The 16170-nt window shown below is 41.0% G+C and overlaps 1 protein-coding gene and 1 long non-coding RNA gene across 3 annotated transcripts in view; one reads left to right on the forward strand and one right to left on the reverse strand.

The window, feature by feature from the left end:
• Nucleotides 1–16170, forward strand: part of LOC146583947 (uncharacterized) — a 412373-nt gene that overhangs the window by 223230 nt on the left and 172973 nt on the right. The window contains exon 5 of one of the 2 annotated variants that reach the window (NR_203054.1): nucleotides 14650–14717. This is a non-coding gene — a long non-coding RNA (uncharacterized LOC146583947). 2 annotated transcript variants of the gene reach the window in all.
• On the reverse strand, nucleotides 5467–8869 carry LOC108353078 (ral guanine nucleotide dissociation stimulator-like). The gene is made up of 3 exons (XM_087589301.1): nucleotides 8654–8869; nucleotides 8332–8528; nucleotides 5467–6211 (listed from the first exon to the last, which is right to left on the reverse strand). Exons 1-3 carry the CDS (start codon nucleotides 8828–8830, stop codon nucleotides 5965–5967), a joined length of 621 nt encoding a protein of 206 aa, XP_087445427.1. The 5' UTR covers nucleotides 8831–8869; the 3' UTR covers nucleotides 5467–5964.

The following is a 16170-nucleotide window of genomic DNA, read 5'->3' on the forward strand; positions in this document are numbered from 1 at the left end:
TGGGATGGATCCCCAGGTGGGGCAGTTATTGGAGGATGTCTTTCTCTTCAGTCCAAGCTCCCCTCTTTGGTTCTCTTTTTCCTCCCGTGAGTACTTTGTTCTCCTTTCATAAAAGAATGAAGCATTCACATGATGGTCTTCCTTCTTAGTATATGTGCTGCCGAAGCGAGCACGATGGTCTTCCTTCTTATTGAGCTTCATATGATGTTTGAAGTTTTTTCTTAGGTATTCCACGATTTGTGGCTAAAATATTATTTTCAACCAGTAGATACCATGTGTGACTGGGTTACCAAACTCAGGTTGGTATTTTCTAACTCTATCCATTTGCCTAAGAATTCATGTTGTCATTTATTTTTAATAGTTCAGAAGTACTCCTGTGTGTGGCCATATCCTCTTGAGTGTATCCACTCTTCTGTTTATGGACATCTGTTTTTTTCCAGGTTCTGCTTATTATAAACAAGGCTGATATGAATATAATGCAGCATGTGTCTTGTTATATGTTGGTGAATTTTTTGGGTGTATGCCCAGGAATGATAAGGCTGTGTCCTCAGGTGGTAGCATTTCCAATCTTTTAGAAGGTTCCAGCGTAATTTCCAAAACGGTTGTACCAGCTTTTGGTTTCACCAACATTGGAGGAGTATTCCTCTTTTTCCATATCCTTGCCAGCATCTGCTTGCTATCACCTGAGTTTTTGATCTTAGCCATTCTGACAGTGATGTGTAAGCTGGTATCTGGGGGGAGTTTTCAATTGCAATTCCTTGAAGACTAAGGGTGTTGTACGGTTCTCTTTTATTAATTAATTAATTATTTCATTCATTCATTCATTTATTCATTCATGCCTTCGTGCACTCATTCATTAATTTACACAATCCATATTTTATTCTGTGTACATCCAACCCCTGAGTGTACCACATGGCACCTGTCCATCTGGTTCCCCTACTACATGCCAAGTGACTCCCCATGGATGTGAGAATCCCATCCAGTCCAAAGGACCCCTAAACTTCCTGGGGCCTCCAGTTTCCTGAGGGTTAGCTATATTTTCTAGAAATGAACCCTGTCGGGGGAGTGCTCTGCTATACAAGTGTTGGAGGCCTCATCTCAGCTGGTTATTGTTGCCTTTTTGGTCATCCACTGTGTTAGGAATCTCAGGGGTTCCAAGTAGAGACCACTGGTCCTACTCCAGGGTTGATTTTCTCCTTAGCTTCCTCCAACATTTCCATAATTCAACAGGAGGGCTCACTACCTTCTGTTCTTCATCGGGTACATATTTTCTTAGGTGCTTTTACTATGTTTAAGTTTGAGCACTGATGTCTTGTGGATCAGGAAAAGTTTATGCAAAAGCAAAAGCCCAGTCACCAATGTAGTCTGTTTTGAAAGTGATCAACCCTAAGGAGGGGAGGGAAACAACTTAAAGACTCTTAAACTATCACTCATAGACACAACCCTTTACTTTTTCTTGTTGAATGTTTATTCTATTCTCCCTGTTTCTGTGTGAAACTGCCTGTTGTTATGTGTCTCTCTTGTGTCTTTACATCTAACTCTGTCTCTCTGTATTTCTGTCTGTCTGTCTGTCTGTATCTCTCTCTCGCTCTGTCACTCCCTCCCTTCCACATTCTGTCCCTCCCTAACTACTTCCTTCTCTCCCTGCCTGCTTCTCTCCATGTATCCATCCTGCCCTCTCTGATTTCTCTCAGTCTCTTTCTCTCTCCACTAGCACTATCTGCATCATTTCTAGCAGTTCCTCCTTCCTTCCTTCCTTTTCAGAACAGGGCAGGACTCCACTGTATATTTAGCAACCATGGCTTCCAGATTTTCGTTAAGCCAGGGCACTTCTTCTTCTTTTAAGGCTAGAGCATGGAACCCAGTGAGGGGAGAGGCTCGTATGCACAGGCAAGAGAGGCAGAGACAGAACCTGCTACCACTGTTAAGACTTCGCATGAAGATGAATCTACACTAGAGTTGCAAGGCGCTGAGGGCCTAGGGCCGTCAAATGTAGGCTTCTAGGTCCCTCCCCATGCAGGCTCTCTGGTGGACTGGTCATTCCCAGTACTGTATGGGCTCAATTTGGCTGCATTTTTTCTTCTGTTTTCCTGTAACCCCAAGTCCTACAAAAATTCTTGCAATCCATCTCTACCTAATGTTGACTGTGTGTCTTTGAATTGGTTTTCATTATTTACTAAGTGAAGCTTTTCTGATGACAATAGAGGGTAGGACCAATCTCTGAGTATATAAGAATATGATTAGAAATCTTTTCATTGGCATGTTTTCAATTCATTTGTTTCTATCGATCTCTATGTGCATCTGTGACTCTGGGTAGTCTAGCCTGTGGTACTTGGCACTCCAAGAATTGTTAGGGGTGGACACACACTCATGGCTTAGGTCTCAACTTATCAAGGCATTTATTAGGCATTTTCACAATTTCTGTGCCACTTTTCTACAGCAAATCTTACAGGTTGTACAAAATATAGTTGAAATGTTCTGGGGCTGGGCTGATATCCTAATCTGTCCACTGGAAGACTTTCTGATTATAGGAGAAGACCCATTATCCCAAACTTCTCGAAATCTAATCTGGGATTACCCATCATTGATTCCTAGAACTTTCCATTGCACTCGGTTTCCAGTTTTTCCCAGAGATAACAACACACAATTCTTTCTCATTATCCAAACACTATTTCCCACTGTCCCAATTCGTTCTTCCTTTTTCCATTTCTCAACTTTCTTTAGACCCCTCCCTTAACTGCACCCCACAGCAGTATACATAAGACAGATATCTATTGTGGTCTTCTTCACAGTGAGGGGCATCCATCATTATCTTTGTTCCTCTTATTACTTAGCTCGTCTGGATTTGTGGATTGTAGCACACCTGTTCTTTACTTCAAACATAGTTTCCACATGTAAGTCAGTTTATTTTTTGTTTTCTTGTTGCATTCCTTTGCCAGGATGATACATGATGATGATGATGATTTTAATAGCTGTAGCATACTTCATTGTCTAAACGTAAAATATATTTTATCCATTCTTTAGTTGAAAGACTTTAGGTTGTAACCAGGCATTACCAATAAAGACTGTAAAATATAGATTTGCAGGTCAACTTGTCCTATGCATTTTTTCCCCAAAACCCAAAGTGATGACTTCTGAAATTATTGTAGAAGTTTACACCTCCAGCAACACTGGAAAAGTTTTCCCTTCCCTGTTAGCATCAACTTTTATTTCCTCTTTCATTTAAGCTATTTGGATGTAAGATGAAATCTCAAAATCATTTTATATCCTTATCACTGTTGAATAGAGATGTTGAACATTTCTCGTAGTACATTTCTTTAATTGAGAGTATTCTGTTGAGAATTCTGTTTAGATCTGTATGTTTGATCCATGTGCCCCCAGCCTTTGGCCATGTCCACTGGAGAGGCAGTACATAGAGTGTTTGACTGTGCTCATCACAGTAGCTTCACTGAGACAGCGGATGTTCCAGGAGTGGAAAGCGCTGTCTGAGATGTGAGGAATCCAAAGCTGGGATTCCTTGGCTTTCAAGCATTTACTCTTTTCTAGAAATATCTGTATTTTTTTCCTTAAAACAAAACCATGAACTCTAACCATATTACAAAACCTTTGACTATAATGGTGTCAGGTCACAGGGTATGCATGTACTACTGTGACACAAATATTGTGGGAGTAACCAACAGATATCTGCCTTGACTTAGGATTCACTCACTGACATGGATATCACACGTGACCCTGCTTGGCTGACCAAGAACCTGAGACTGGATAGTTGAGTGACCTGGGGATAATGTCAATAGTACTTACCTACAAAAGAAAGAGTCCAATGTGATTTCTAATGATTAGTTATATTCATAGAAGAGTGCCTTGCACAGTCAGCATCAGATCGGCATCCTTCTGAAGCAGATAACAAGACATAGTGTGGCCCATAAGCAGACATTATGTAGAGTGAGACACCTTGGAACATTCAGTCCTAAATTGCAGAAGTGGTCATGCAGCCATTCACAACCCCGGAGTATCTTCACTTGATAACACCTTGCAATTGAAAGATTCGTTTATTCTAAGGGAGTCTCTAAGGAAACAAACTCCTCTTAGGTGCAGCCCTCATGTTCATCAGCAAATGGCCAAGAGAAAATGAACCCATTTTAATCTACGGAGGAGTCCCCTGGTTTCATAATGTCCTATCAGGACTTTTTGTAAATTACTATTTTTATTTCATTATTATTTATATACTGATATTTTTTCTCTTTTTACTCTGATTGTCCTTTGTGCATATATATATATATATATATATATATATATATATATACATATATATAGATACATGGATTCTGTTTTGGTCGTGAGGGATTTTATGCCTCTTCTTTGCCATGGAGAAGGGGTTTCTGACATCCTCGCCCTTCCTGAGTTGCTGACTGCAGTTGCTCCCTTTGGGGGAGGGAGGATGATTTTGGTTTGAGGAAATCACCAGTGTTACACTGAACATATTCGTACAATAAGGCAGCGACCACATTCCTATTCCTACATGATCCACATCAATTGGATGTAGAGGTTGAATAAAAATTGGAATATTAAATCATCAATTACTCTCATAAATAAATAAATGTTTATTTGATTAATTAAATTATACCATAATGGAATCTGGTGGGAAAGTCATGGCATGAGTAGATGGGAGGTGTTGAGGGGTAGATACAATCGAAATGCATTATGCACTTTTAGATAATGTTTTCTACATTTGAAGACCATTTCCTACCCATTTCAAAACATTTTCTCATTCCAAAATATCATGGGATGTCAACTTTCATTTCTCTGAAAACATAGATCTATTCATTGCAGATATTCTTGCCTAATTCTAGAATTGTCTTTGACTTCTTAGCTTAGGACAGTAACTTCAAACCTTGCCTAGGCTGTAGCAAGGCACATAGTACAAATAAACCCTTCCTCTACTGCAGGTCATTTGTGCAGTTTGGCTTCCTGACTTTAATTCTTTGAGCTATTTACAGATCATGATTGGTGCAAAGTCAAATGGCCACATATCATTTAAAGAAATTAAGGCCTTCTACAAGTGCCCTAGTAAGGAGCTGTGGTTCTATGATTCCCCATCCTCCAGAAACGTTGAAATATATGGTTGTAAAATGTAGCCATTTCTATGTGACTTGTACTGTTTCCACTGGAGGAAAGTGGTACCACCCCACAAGTTTCGATAAATGTTACTGAAAGGTAAAGTTGAACTTTATTGCATGTGATTTAGTAGTGATGTATATTACTTCTTGAGAAAAAAGTCTATTTCCGTAAATTTAAGATTAAATTTATAACTTAAGCATGCCACTTAATTGTTTTAAACACTTATGTTTTCTTTCAAATTATTTTTGTTCCTTAAGCAACTTTGAATAACCTTAAAATAATATATCAAAGAGGATATTCATAATTTGCAGATATTTGTCTCATTATTAGATAGCATTTCAGACAAGGTAAACAAATACTATTTATTAAACTAATACTTAAAATAAACACAATATTGAAATATCAAAAGGAATAAAAGGGCTCTTTCTCAGGGGAGGGGAAGGCTGGCTTGTAGGGTTGGAACTGCTGCTGGATTGAAATCAGCAGCAGATCATGAGGCAAAGGGGCTGCAGATCAGATATATGATGGACACCAATTGATGACCACAAGTGACAGGGCCATTTTCTAAATAGGCCCACTGTAACAAGCAGGAAATGACTGAAAGATACATTGCATCTACAGACAAAGACACAGGTTCCACAGCTGCTATCATGTGTGCTGTCTGGGCAGCTGCTGACACATCTGGTTACAAAGTCTCTTGTGTCACAGAAACTTCTAGAGGGTTCTCTGCCCTCCAGCTCTGGTGCACAAGTTGTTTCAGACTCCAGATTGTCTCTTTTCCCTGTTGGTTTAAACCCATTCAATCTGTGGTTCTGAGGATGTGTGTCTCCCCAGATCTGAGTCTTCCTAATCTTTGGCCTGGGAATCCTTGGCATGTTCTTCCTCCAACTGTGTCAGCAGCCTCTTGGCACGGACACTAAGATCACAGTGGGGCATGTACACAGTCAAGTAGCCCTTCAGGTATTTCAGAGGAAACAGGTCTGATGGGTCACAAAAGTCCTCAGGGTTCTTGTCCATCCATATTTCCAAGAAGCTACAGAGGGTGCTCTTTACTTGTTCATCCTCTTTAGAATAAGGGCTGAAGTATGCATACCTAGAAAAGACCAGAGAGAATATCAGCTCTAAAGTCCCATGCCCCTCACCTAATACAGGCAGTCCTGTCTGCTCTCAGAATTAGTACTTCACCTGTACACAATAGGTGCTTTCAATGCATCTGTGCAAATGTTAAACACAAGAATCTGTATGAAGACATCTCCTTGGTCACATGCTTTCCTGGATTATGCCTCATGGGCCTCTACTTTGGACACATCTCTCCTGGGTACTCTAAAGTTTCTAGAACCTCCTTTATATAGGAGGGCATTGTATTCACAAAGGCCTTAGAAATCTTGTGTGAAAGATAATATGATTTGTCAAGGTAGAGGGGTTAGGTGCATCCACTTTAGTGTCCCAGATCTGGACAGCCCAACTGCTTGAACCATGCTTGGGAGAAGGAATTGCTTAATGCATGCTAATGGGGTCTGAGAACTATGTAGACAATAAAGATATGGAGACAGTCAAAGATTGAGATGGAGACAGAAACTGAGGTAGAGACAGGGATAGAGCTTGAGATGACAGGGAGAGCGAAAGGAAAGGGAGAGGGTGAAAGAAAAGATTGGGAGATGAGAAGGAGAGGGAGAGAAAAAGACAAAGGGAGAATGTGATCAAGACGTACAACAAACTAACACACACACACACACACACACACACACACACACACACACACACAGAAACACACAAAGATACCAACACAGAGAAGGTAGACAGAGACAGACAGAGACAGACAGAGACTGAGAGCAGGAGAGAAAGAGAGAAAAACTGTGAGAGAGAAAACAGAGACAGAAACAGAGACAGAGACAGAGTGAGACAGAGATAGAGATACAGTGAGTGACACACAGAGAGAGAGAGAGACAAAAAGAAAGAAACACAGAGAGACACTGAGGAAAAGAGCGAAATTTCTGGACAAACAGGAGCTCTGAGAAGTGTCAGCAAGAAACACACTCACAAACACAACACACCAAGAATGACAGAGAGAATGAGAGAAAGAGAGGGAGAGATAGTGAGAGAGAAAGAAACAAAGGCAGACAGAAAAAGAAACAGGGATCGTGGGAGACAGAGAGACAGATAACAAAAAAGGGAGAGAGGGAGCTAGAGAGAGAGTGACAGAGAGAGAGAGAGAGAGAGAGAGAGAGACAGAGAGAGACAGAGAGAGAGACAGAGAGACAGAGAGACAGAGAGACTGAAAGTGACTGAAGAAGGGAGGAAACTTCCTAAAATCAACAGGAAGCTCTGAAAACTATTAGCAAGATACACATACCCAAATCCACAAACATGCACACAAACACAAACAATCAATCACACAGCACACAAAGAGAGACAGAGAGAGTGAGAAAAAGGGAGAGAGAGAAAGTGAGAAAGAAAGAATCAAAGAGAGACGATGACAGAGAGAGACAGAGTTAGACCATTAACAGATATTTAGTAGGAGAGATAGAAAGAGTGAGAGACACTGAGAGAGAATGAGGGAGGGATATTTCTGAAAACAATAGGAAGCTCAGAAAACTGTTAGCAAGATTCACATACACGAATACAGAAACATGTACACAAACACAAACAGCAAAACAAACACAAACAGCAACAAACACACACACATACATACACACAAACAAACACAAAGAGAGACAGAGAGTGAGAAAAAGGAAGAGAGAAATTGAGAAAGAGAGAATAAAGTAGAGAAAAAGACACAGAGAGCGACAGAAATGGACAATTAACAGACATAGTTTGTGTGAGATAGAAAGAGACTCACTGAAGGAGACCGAGGGAGGGATTTTCTGGAAACCAACAAGAAGCTCTGAGAACTATCAGCAACACACAGACACACAGACAGAGACAGAGACAGAGACACAGACAAACACACACACACACACACTCACACAGAGAGAGAGAGAAACAGAGACAGAGAGAGACAGACACATACATACAGGGAGAGAGAGAGAGGGAGAGAGAGAGAGAGAGAGAGAGAGAGAGAGAGAGAGAGAGAGAGAGAGAGAGAAACAGACAGAGAGACAGCAGACAAGACAGAGAGACAGAGAGACAGATAGACAGAGACAGAGGAAGGGAGGGAAATTCCTGAAACCAAAAGAAATCTTTAAAAATATGGTCTTGGACATGGGCACTCACCTCACAAACAGCAGGTCCAATACCTGAAGGGGTGTCGTACAACTTCTATATGTACATAGAAAAGCTAGGACAACCAATGGGTCCCCTTCGTTCAGAGAAGGCACCAGCGTGCTCATCTGCTCAACCACAGTCTGTGCCCTGATGCATGACTCAGTCCTGGTCTCCATCAGGTTCCTTTGAGCAGAAACCTTCTCATCCTGAAAAGAGATCAAAGTGGAGGTGTTAAGATGGCACAAACGTGCAAAATCTGATTGGTTCTCCTCATTTCAAGTTTCCCTGAATTATTTCTATTGTGACCACCAAGAGAAAACAGAGTGGTTACCAGTTTTGTGTGGGTCATTCCTTGGTTGGCTTTGGTCAAATTATTTCCCCTTTGGGAAAATGGCCATAGGCACTGGCGGCAAGACTGAAGCCTGTGACTCCAGACACCATCATGGTCCCTCCTGTTGTCTTTCTTGAGGCCTGAGCCTCGAGTAGTCCGAAGACAGCAAGAGAACATCCTGCCCTCTCTACAGTCTCTACCAAGTGAGCCTGCAGACCTTGCTCTAACCAATGGGTTGCCAGGTTACCGAGGTTCTGTGTTCTTAGGTAATTTTCAAAAGGGAGGTTCCATTACTGTCACTTCTTCAACAGTACTTGTTGCCTTAAAAGCCCCCATGTCCACACCCATTTCCTAGGTGCACAAATTCACACAGGTACACATCTGTTTCCCACTCCACTATTCCCAGAGATATCTCCAAATAAGCAGCACCTCAGTTTTGCAAGCTGTGTCTCTACTGTTGAACTGAATCAGCAGACTCATAATTTCTGCCCTAATCTTCCCAATCTACCATAAACATACCCTACGCATGTTTCCTCCCATTTACCTGACCTTGTAGGCATTCTGTGTGGAATGAGATCCCATACATGTGTGACAGCCAGCAGCCCCACAGTATCAGTGTGCCTGCATAGGAATTGTCTTTCCCAGAGACAGTCCACCACCAAGATCATTTTATGGCTTAAGCCAGAAGCTTTACAACCCTTTGTGATCCTCTGACCTAGGAACATCCAATGGCTTACAAGAGGGAAGCTGGCACCCTAGCACTCTTTCAGAGGGGATTCATCCTCCATTGCTTCCTCTTCCAATTCCTGCTTGAGTCCTTGATCTGATTCTCTTCAGTGTTGGACTTTGATCTGTCACCTGCAAGAAAACTTTCTCTTTCCTTAGTAGCATTTAGTCCTGGTGCTTATCACAGCAACTGAGTGAAACTTGAGCAACCATCACCACACTTCTCTGTCCCCACCCTGTGGTATGTGGCAGCCATCACTTCTCTACTCCCTCATCTCCTCACTCCCTTCTATCCCACCTCTTCCTCTAGATTTTTTCTACTCTTACCAGTGATTTTGCTCCAAAGTCATTCACTCTTCATTCCCTTGTCATCTCCCTCCTTAAATCAGAGTGTCTGTGTCATGATTTAGCAAGCCAGTCAGCAGAGGAATCCACATCATGTGCATGAGCTCAGACTTCCCTGCTACTGCACAATGGTGGGCAATGTAATATTAAATTATTAACTTCTTTCCCTGCCAAATGAAGTAGAGTTGTGTTCATTGCTCCTATGTTCTTCCTTGAGATGTTTTCTTACTTTCTTTGGTTCTAGTACCCAAAAGTTTTCTGGTCCTCCTGCAAGTGCACATGCATGTGCATGCTAGATTCTCACAGTACATGTGAGGAGGGCCTGCACATAAGAACATTCTCACATATATTATGTATATTTTTTCCTGGGAAGGCATGAAACTACATGGGAGGGCTTACCTGCATACATGCCAACTTCCATGTACATTAGTGGTTTTGTATACATGCGTCTGTTTGTGTGTGTGTGTGTGTGTGTGTGTGTGTGTGTGTGTGTGTGTCTATGTGTGGGGTGTATGTGTTGTTAGATATGAAAAGCCTATATAGTGAAGGATTATGCAACAGGAGCATAATGTCCCAAGAATCTCAGACGCTGATCAGGTAACCAAGAATAAGCCACAAAAATCCCAGAGCTTCCTTACAGCAGTAAAGGCATGAATCTGGTATATGCATGACTGCAGTAAAATTTATACATATAATTATGATAGAAAAGCAGTGGAAGACTAAATATTACCACGGACACAGCCAGATTGTGAGTTGAAAAGATTGACTGTAAGGTAAAGAGCACAGTAGAGGAGCATAGTGTGGAGCAGCACAAATTATGGAATTCCAAGATGACTGGCTTCCTCTTCATTTTCTTGACCTGCATAAAACATGGTAGATTAACACAAGGACTGGTAAAGCTTTTCTCCACTCTTAGGTCCTTAAAATCGCCATCTTCCTGCTGCTCTTAAGCCTGAACTAGTTCTAGTCCTGATCAGCACAGGACTTTTTTGCTATGCTTTTTTTCTGTTTTTATAAATTTTATTTTTCTTGTATATTTTATGTTTTTAGATTTCGAAAGTTATCGCCTTACCCCGTCCCCCATGTCCCTCCCCATGACCCAGCTTCTATGAGGATGCTCCAGCTCCCACCCACCCATTCTACCCACAATACCCTGGCACTATCTTACATTGGGGAATGGAGTCTTCACAGGACCAAGGTCTTTTCCTCTTATTGAGGTTGGACAATGACATCCCCTGCTACCTGTGTGGTGGGATTCCTAGGTCCTTCCATGTGAAGTGATTCATTGTTGGTGTGGTCCTTGGGAGCTCTAGTGGGACATCTTTGGTCGACATTATTGTTCTTCTTGTGTGGTTACAAACCCCTTGGGCTCCTTCAGCCCTTTCTTTAACTTCAAACTTCTTGTCTCCTTATTCAGGACAAAGGTTGCATTTATAGCAGCAGGACTCCAGCAGAGCCTCTCTAGTGTCACTCATTTCTGGGTATTGTCAACACTTCTTGGAATCAGAAATAGTGATTGGGTTTGGTGCAATCATATGGGATGGATCCCCAGGTGGGGCAGTCATTGGAGGATGTCCTTCTGTTCAGTTCAAGCTCCACTCTTTGGTTCTGTATTTCCTCTCCTGAGTACTTTGTTCTCCCTTCTAAAAAGAATGAAGCATTCTTCCTTCTTGTTGAGCTTCATATGATGTTTGAAGTTTTTCTTAGGTATTCCAGGATTTTTGGCTAAAATATTATTTTCAAGGAGTGGATACCATGTGTGTTCTTTTGTGACTGAGTTACCACACTCAGGTTGGTATTTTCTAATTCTTTCCATTTTCCTACAATTTCATGTTGTCATTTGTTTTTAATAGTTCACAAGTACTCCTGTGTGTAGACATAGCCTATTGAGTGTATCCACTCTTCTGTTTATGGACATCTAGGTCTTTCCAGGTTACAGTTATTATAAACAAGGCTGATATGAACATAATGTAGCATGTGTCTTGTTATATGTTGGTGAATTTTTTGGTTGTATGCCCAGGAATGATAAGGCTGTGTCCTCAGATGATACTTTAAATCTTTTTGATAGTTCCAGAATAATTTCCAGAATGGTTGTACCAGCTTTTGGTATCACCAACAGTGGAGGAGTATTCTTCTTTTTCCATATCCTTGCCAGCTTCTGCTATCACCTGAGTTTTTGATCTTAGCCATTCTGACAGTGATGTGTAAGCTGGTATCTCATGGTAGTTTTCTATTCCAATTACTTGAAGACTAAGGGTCTTCTCTTAGACTTGAAGAGACTGTAAGGGTACAGTTCTCTTTTTCTAATTAATTAATTATCTCATTCATTCATTCATTTATTCATTCATGCCTTTGTGCGCTCATTCATTAATATATACACTCCATACTTTATTCTACGTACGTCCAAACCCTGAGTGTACCACATGGCATCTCTCCATCTGGTTTCCAAGCTTCATGCCATGTGACTCCCCATGGATGCGTGCATCCCATCCAGTCCAAAGGACCCCTAAACTTCTTGGGGCTTCCAGTTTCCTGAGGGTTAGCTATATTTTCTAGAAATGAACCCTGTCGGGGGAGTCCTCTGCTATACAAGTGTTGGAGGCCTCATCTCAGCAGGTTAGTGTTGCCTTTTTGGTCATCCCCTGTGTTAGGAATCTCAGGGGTTCCAGGTTGAGACCGCTGGTCCTACTCCAGGGTTGATTTTCTCTTTATCCTCCACCATTTCCATAATTCAACAGGAGGGCTCACCACCTTCTGTTCTTCAGTGGGTACACATTTCATAGGTGCTTTTACTATGTTTAGGTTTGAGCCTTTATGTCTGTTGGATCAGGAAAAGTTTATGCCAAAGCAAAAGCCCAGTCACCAATGTAGCCTGTTTAGAAACTGACCAACCCTAAAGAGGGGAGGGAAACGTCTTAAAGAATATTTAAATAACATTCATAGACACAACCCTTTACTTTTTGTTGTTGAATGTTTATTCTATTCTCCCTCTCTGTTTCTGTGTGAATCTGCCTGTTGTTGTGTGTCTCTCTTTGTGTCTTTCTACATCTTACTCTGTCTCTCTGTATTTCTGTCTGTCTCTGTCTCTCTTTCACTCTCTCTCTGTCACTCCCTCCATCCCTCATTCTGTCCCTCCCTACCTACTTCCTTCTCTCCCTTCCTGCTTCTCTCCATGTATCCATCCTGCCCTCTCTGACTTCTCTCAGTCTCTTTCTCTCTCCAGTAGCACTATTTGCATCATTTCTAGCTGTTCCTCCTTCCTTCCTTTTCAGAATAGGGCAGGCTTCCCATGTATATTTGGAAACCATGGCTTCTCAATTTTCATTAAGCCAGGGTACTTCTTCTTCATTTAAGGCTAGAGCATGGAACCCAGTGAGGGGAAAGGCCCCCAGGCATAGGCAAGAGCAGCAGAGAGAGACCCTGCTACCACTGTTAAAGCTTCGCATGAAGATGAACCTACACTAGAGTTGCAAGGTGCTGAGGGCCTAGGGCCATCAAATGTAGGCTTCTAGGTCCCTCCCCATGCAGGCTCTCTGGTGGACTGGTCATTTCCAGTACTGTATGGGCTCAATTTGGCTGCATTTTTTTCTTCTGTTTTCCTTTAACCCCAACTCCTACAAAAATTCTTGCAGCCCACCTCTACATAACCTTTGCATTGGTTTTCATCATTTACTAAGTGAAGCTTTTCTGATGACAATAGAGGGTAGGACCAATCTCGGAGTATAGCAGAATATTATTAGAAATCTTTTTCTTGGCGTTTTTTTCAATTCATTTATTTCTATCTGATCTCAAAGTTCATCTGTGACTCTGGGTAGTCCAACGTGTGGTTCTTTGTACTCCCAGAATTGTTACGGGTCGAAACACACTCATGGCTTAGGTCCAAACCTATCAAGGCATTCATTAGACACTTTCTCAATTTCTGTGCAACTTTATCTTTCAGGCTGTACAAAATATAGGTGAAATGTTTTGTGGCTGGGCTGATATCCTAATCTGTCCACTGGAAGACAGATATCTATTGTGGTCTTCTTCACAGTGAGGTGCATCCATCATCATCTTCGTTCCTCTTATTCCTTAGCTCCTCTGGGTTGTGGACTGTAGCACACCTGCTCTGTACTTTAACATAGCTTCCACATGTACGTCAGTTCATGTTTGTTTTCTTGGTCCTTTCCTTTGCCAGGATGGAGCAAGACGACGAGTTTAACAGCTGGAGCGCACTCCACTGTCTACGTGAAAAATATATCTTTATCTGCTCTTTAGTTGAAGGATTTTAGGTTGTTTCTAGCCATTAACAATTAATACTGTATGAAAATAATTTAGCAAGTGAACTTGTCTTAAGCATTTTTTTCTCAAAACCGAAAATGTTGACTTCCAAAGTTATTGTACAAGTTTCTACTTCCAGCAACATTAGAAAAGTGTTCCCCTCCCTCTTAGCATCAACTTTGACTTTCTTTATTGTTTTAGCTCTTCTCATGTAAGATGGATCTCACAATCATTTTATTTGCTCTTCCCTGATGAATAGGGATGATGAACATTTCTCATAGTGCATTTCTTTAAGTGAGAGTATCTGTTGAGAATTCTGTTTAGGTCTGTATTGTTGATCCATGTGCTCCCAGCCTTTGGGCATGTCCACAGGATGAGGCAAAACATGGAGAGTTTGACTGTGCTCATCACAGTAGCTTACACTGAGACAGCGGATGCTCCAGGAGGGGAAAGTGCTGTCTGAGATGTGAGAAATCCAAAGCAGGTATTCCATGGCTTTCAAGCATTTACTCTTTCCTAGAAATGTCTGCAGTTTTATCTAGGGAAAAAAACCCATATACTCTAACCATAGTACAAAACCTTTGAGTATAATGTCACTAGATATGCTTGTAGTACTGGGACACAAATATTGTGGGAATAACCGACAGATATCTGCCTTGACTTAGGATTCATTCACTGACATGGACACCACACCTGACACTGCTTGGCTGACCAAGAACCTGAGACTGGATAGGTGAGTGACCTGGGGATAATGTAAATGGGATTCTCGACAAAAGAAAGATTGAAAAAGTGATTTCTAATTATCTCTTATGATCATAGAACAGTGCCTTGCTCACTTAGCATCAGAGCAGAGTCCTTCTCAAGCAGATCACAAGACATGCTGAGGCCCATAAACAGACATTATGTAGAGTGAGACACCTTGGAACACTCAGTCCTAAATTAGAGGAGTGGCCTTATGCACCCATTCTTAACCCCGGGATATCTCCACTTGATAACACATTGCAATTGAAAATTTAGGTTTTTTTCTAAGGGAGTCTCTAAGGAAACAAACTCCTCTTAGGTACAGTCCTCATGTTAATCAGCAAATTGGCCAACAGTAAATGAACCCATTTAAATCTACAGTGGATGCTTCTGGTTTCATAATGTCCTATCAGGACTTTTTAAAATTACTTTTTATATTTCATTATTATTTATACACTGATACATCTTTCTCTTTTAACTCTTATTGTCCTTTGTGCATATATATATGTATATGCATATATATATATATATATATATATATATATGTACATATATATATATATATTCTTCTGTTTTGGTCCTGAGGTAGTTTATGCTTCTTCTTTCCCATGGAGAAGGGGTTTCTGACATCCTCACCCTTGCTGAGTTGCTGATAGCAGTTGCTCTCTTTGGGAAGGGAAGTTTGATTTTGGTTTCAGGACCAGTGGTAGAGTGACTGTATTGGTGCAGTAAGCTAGCGACCACATTACTTTTCCTACGTGATATGCACTACTTGGATGCAGAGGGTAAATAAAATTGGAATATTACATCATTAATTGCTATCATAAATAAATTTTCATAAGTAAAATTTTATTTAATTAATTAATACCAGAATGGAGTCTGGTGGTAAAGTCATGGGATGAATAGATGGGAGGTTGCGAGGGGTACATACAATCAAAATGCATTTTTCACTTTTAGAAAATGTTTTCTACATTTGAAGAGCAACTTCTACCATTGAAAACATTTTCTCATTCCAAAACATCATGGGAAGTCAACTCTCATCTCTCTGCCTCCATAGATCTATTCATTGCCGATATTTTTGCCTAATTCTAGAATTGTCTTTGACTTCTTGGCTTAGCACAGTAACTTAGAACCTTGCCTATGCTGTAGCAAGGCACATAGTACAATTAATCCCTTCATCTACTGCAGGTGATTTGTGCTGTTTGACTTTCTGATTTTAATTCTTTGGGCTATTTACACATCATGGGTGGTGCAAAATCAGTTTAGTTGTTTGTGTAACTTGGAAACCTAGCCACTTATCTTTGAAAGAAATTAAGACATTCTTCATGTGCCGTAGTAATGAGCTGCGGTTCTATGATTCCCCATTCATGAAACCTTGGGGATATCTGGGTGTAAAATGTATCCATTTCTATGTGACTTGTACTGTTTCCAATGGAGGAAAATGG

This window comes from Rattus norvegicus, chromosome 16 (assembly GCF_021556685.1).
Source record: "Rattus norvegicus strain SHRSP/BbbUtx chromosome 16, alternate assembly SHRSP_T2T, whole genome shotgun sequence".
Taxonomy (NCBI): domain Eukaryota; kingdom Metazoa; phylum Chordata; class Mammalia; order Rodentia; family Muridae; genus Rattus; species Rattus norvegicus.

Coding starts and splice junctions, on each gene's coding strand:
- LOC108353078 (XM_087589301.1), bottom strand. CDS start 8,830: ATGTTCTCTTGCTGTCTTCGGACTACTCGAGGCTCAGGCCTCAAGAAA. Junction 8,529..8,653: donor GAATGACCCACACAAAACTG/GTAACCACTCTG, acceptor ATCTCTTTTCAG/GATGAGAAGGTTTCTGCTCA. Junction 6,212..8,331: donor TTGGACCTGCTGTTTGTGAG/GTGAGTGCCCAT, acceptor GGTCTTTTCTAG/GTATGCATACTTCAGCCCTT.